The 3346-nt window shown below is 17.9% G+C and overlaps 1 protein-coding gene across 1 annotated transcript in view; it reads left to right on the forward strand.

Annotated features, from left to right (window-relative positions):
• Positions 1-74: 74 nt before the first annotated feature.
• Positions 75-3346, forward strand: part of LOC102674579 (myeloid leukemia factor) — a gene marked incomplete at its 5' end in the record, with an annotated part of 3909 nt that continues 637 nt past the window's right edge. Inside the window, 4 exons of the mRNA XM_031512346.1 lie at positions 75-332; positions 423-705; positions 816-960; positions 1764-1835. Of these exons, the coding sequence (XP_031368206.1) occupies positions 75-332; positions 423-705; positions 816-960; positions 1764-1835 (758 nt within the window). The remainder of the gene's footprint in view (positions 333-422; positions 706-815; positions 961-1763; positions 1836-3346) is intronic.

Consider the following 3346-nt stretch of genomic DNA (forward strand, 5'->3'; position numbering starts at 1 on the left):
TTTTGTATAATTAATATTATAAGAATAAATTATATTTATTAAAATTTTCATTTATTTTATTTTTATACATTTGAAGATTTTGTTATAAAAAAAAATACATTCAAGTTTTTAATATTATTTTTTATAGATCTCATATTCAATCTATGAGACATATGAATAATATGATGAATTCATTATTTAATGACCCATTTGGTATGATGGGTCATTCTAGCCATAATGCTATTGCACATGCTAATCATAGGAATCAAAATCATCAAGATGATCTTCAAGTATTACCATTTGGATTTCCACCATTACCATCATTTAATATGGGCAATATATTCTCAAATTTTGTAAATTTTTCTCTTTAATTTATGAAATTTATAATAATAAATAAGTAAATTTATAATATAATTATAATATATTAAAAAAAAATATTTTAGGATAATATGGCATCAAGTGGAAATTGTCATTCTTTTGTATCAAATTCTGTAATGACATTTGGTAGTGATGGTCGTCCACAGGTTTATGAAGAAACCACATCTACAACAACTGTTCCAGGTGGCATAAAAGAAACAAAAACAACAGTCTGTGATTCTCGTACTGGAAAAAAAAAGATGGCTATTGAACATCACATTGGAGATAGGGCACATATTTTAGAAAGAGAACAAAATATTCATAGCGGTGAACAAGAGGAACATCAGGAATTTATTAATCTTGATGAAGGTTAATAATCTTTTTTTATAAAAATTCATTTATTTTATATCTATTAATCATATCATTATTTTTATTTATTTCATATCTAAAATGAAAAAACATATTATTTTATTTTACAGAAGAAGCAGAGAGTTTTAATAAAGAATGGGAATCACGTGTTCGCCATTATGGAAATTACCATCATGGAAATTCTCATTATGGTATCCATGGTCATCGAAATAGATTTGATCATAGACAGTTGGCTTTACCTGATCCATCAGGAAGGTTAGTTCATTAAATATATAATTTATTTCAAACAAAATCTTTGTGTATAATTATTTGCACAAAAAAAGTATAAATATTTATCTTATAATTCTTTAAAACATACAATTGATGTTTAATACATTTTTTTTAAAATATTAAAATGTTAATACATGTAGTGATGTTGCATGTATTTATCATATAAACATGGAAATGTACACTTAAAATTATGTGTGCATGAATAAAAATATTATATATATAGCACTGTTACTGATAAATTTAAATTTATGCAGTGTACATAAGAAAACCAGAAGACGAACCAGTAAAAAAAAGTGAATGAAGAAAAAGGATCTCATCATATTAAATATCATTTTATCTTACTTTCTGCATTCCCTGCTAAAATTTTGTATCAAACATTCAAATAAAAACATTTAAGTTTTAATTTCTATTTGTTTTGTTTAGTTATAATCAGAATTTTATTATAGTACTTTCATGATATTTTAATTTTCTTATATTTCATGTGTTACAAATAATTATAATTATTATATCATTACATGAATATATAATTTATTGATTTAATAAATTGCAACATACTTCATAACTTTGATTCTCATTTTATAGTAATGTAAATTCATTGGGATTAATAAAAGATAATGTATCAATAAAATATCTAATATTACACTTAAATTTTTTTTATTTAATGTATTATAAGCATGAAACTAAGTCTAAATCTTAATATCTAATTTTTTTTATTTTTTTGTTTTATTCTGTTTTTTTATTTATTTGCTTGTTATATGCTTTTATAATCGATATTCTAATTCTTCAAGATGGACATCTCCTAGACGTAGTTTAAGATTATCATCATCTAAACCATACAACTCAATTTACAATTTAAGGTAATTTTAGTAATTTTATTAAAATTTATGATTTTGAACATATATTAAACACATAAATGTGTTAAACAGTATTAAAAATTTGTGGTTTAATAAAATAAATAATATAAAATTATTATGCATTATATTATGCACTATATTTATGAACATTAATTAAATATATTTAATTCATATGTACATATTACAAATATTAACATATTTATAATATAAAAAATTTATGAATATAAAGAAAATTTATTTATAATAAATATCTATATTTGCACTATTAAATTATTTAAGAATGGAATTTATTAAGCAAAAATAACAATTATTCTTTTGAATTAAACTGTTTCTAATAAAGTTTTTAATAAATTACAATATTTTTCAATATTTACTTTGTAGAAGAAACATCATAAAACTATATAAAAATATCTGATTCATGCATGTTGTTTATAGTGTGTAATACAGTAGTAATAGTTAAAGTATATTAATATTTATAATAATATTATATTATTATATTTTTATTTTTAGATGATTTTATTAGATCTATGTTGTATTTCTAAGAGCAGTAAATTGAAATTCTTAATTTATAGAAATGTAATGATAATTTTTAGATTATAAATTTCAGTAAGAAATTAAAAGATTTAAATAAAGAAGTTTTAATTTAAAATTAATTTAAAATACTTTAAATACAATTTTTTTTTAGATATGTTATAGATGTTAGATATATATTAAATACAAATATTTTTTAAATATCTTATTATTTTGTAATAAAATAAATATAATTCATATTTTATCTTATATTTTTTAATAAAGAATATATTTAAAAATCGTATTTAAAAATATTTATTTAAATAAATGAGAAAATTTTTTTTATAAATTTTCAATTTATTAATAATAATAAATAACATTTTGACATATTTTAGCAAAACTTAATCAATTAGTCTTTTTTTATACGTTAATATCAATAATAACGAATTTTTTTATGCTTTATATATAATATTAAATCATGAATATTTTTGATATTTAAATACACATAAAATAAGATATTCAGTTTTCAGTATTTCATTCTTTGAAATTAATTACGATTTTTAAAAAAATATTTATATATTTATAAAACCAATAAAATAAAAAATATAATAAATGAAATTTTGTATCTATAAAATAATATATATATTTTTTTTTTTTCAATTCATTACAGATTTATTATAGACTTATTTATATAGATATTATTTATTTTTTATTTTTCATTTATCTTTTTAATCATATCTTTTTAATTGAAATTTTATATTAAAGATATATAAATTCGTCTTTTATTTTAAAATTAATTTTATATATTATGTATACATTTTTGCTTTTTACATTTTTTTATTTATATGTAAGACTATAAAATATTTATCCATTATAATATTTATTCATAATATATTATTTATTTTGTTATCTTAAAAATTTGTACAAAATATATCACATATTGTATATAATATAAGATTATATATAATAAATAAGATTTGTATAGAATATACTTATATATAGTATAT

This window comes from Apis dorsata, unplaced genomic scaffold, assembly GCF_000469605.1.
Source record: "Apis dorsata unplaced genomic scaffold, Apis dorsata 1.3 scaffold_416, whole genome shotgun sequence".
Classification (NCBI taxonomy): domain Eukaryota; kingdom Metazoa; phylum Arthropoda; class Insecta; order Hymenoptera; family Apidae; genus Apis; species Apis dorsata.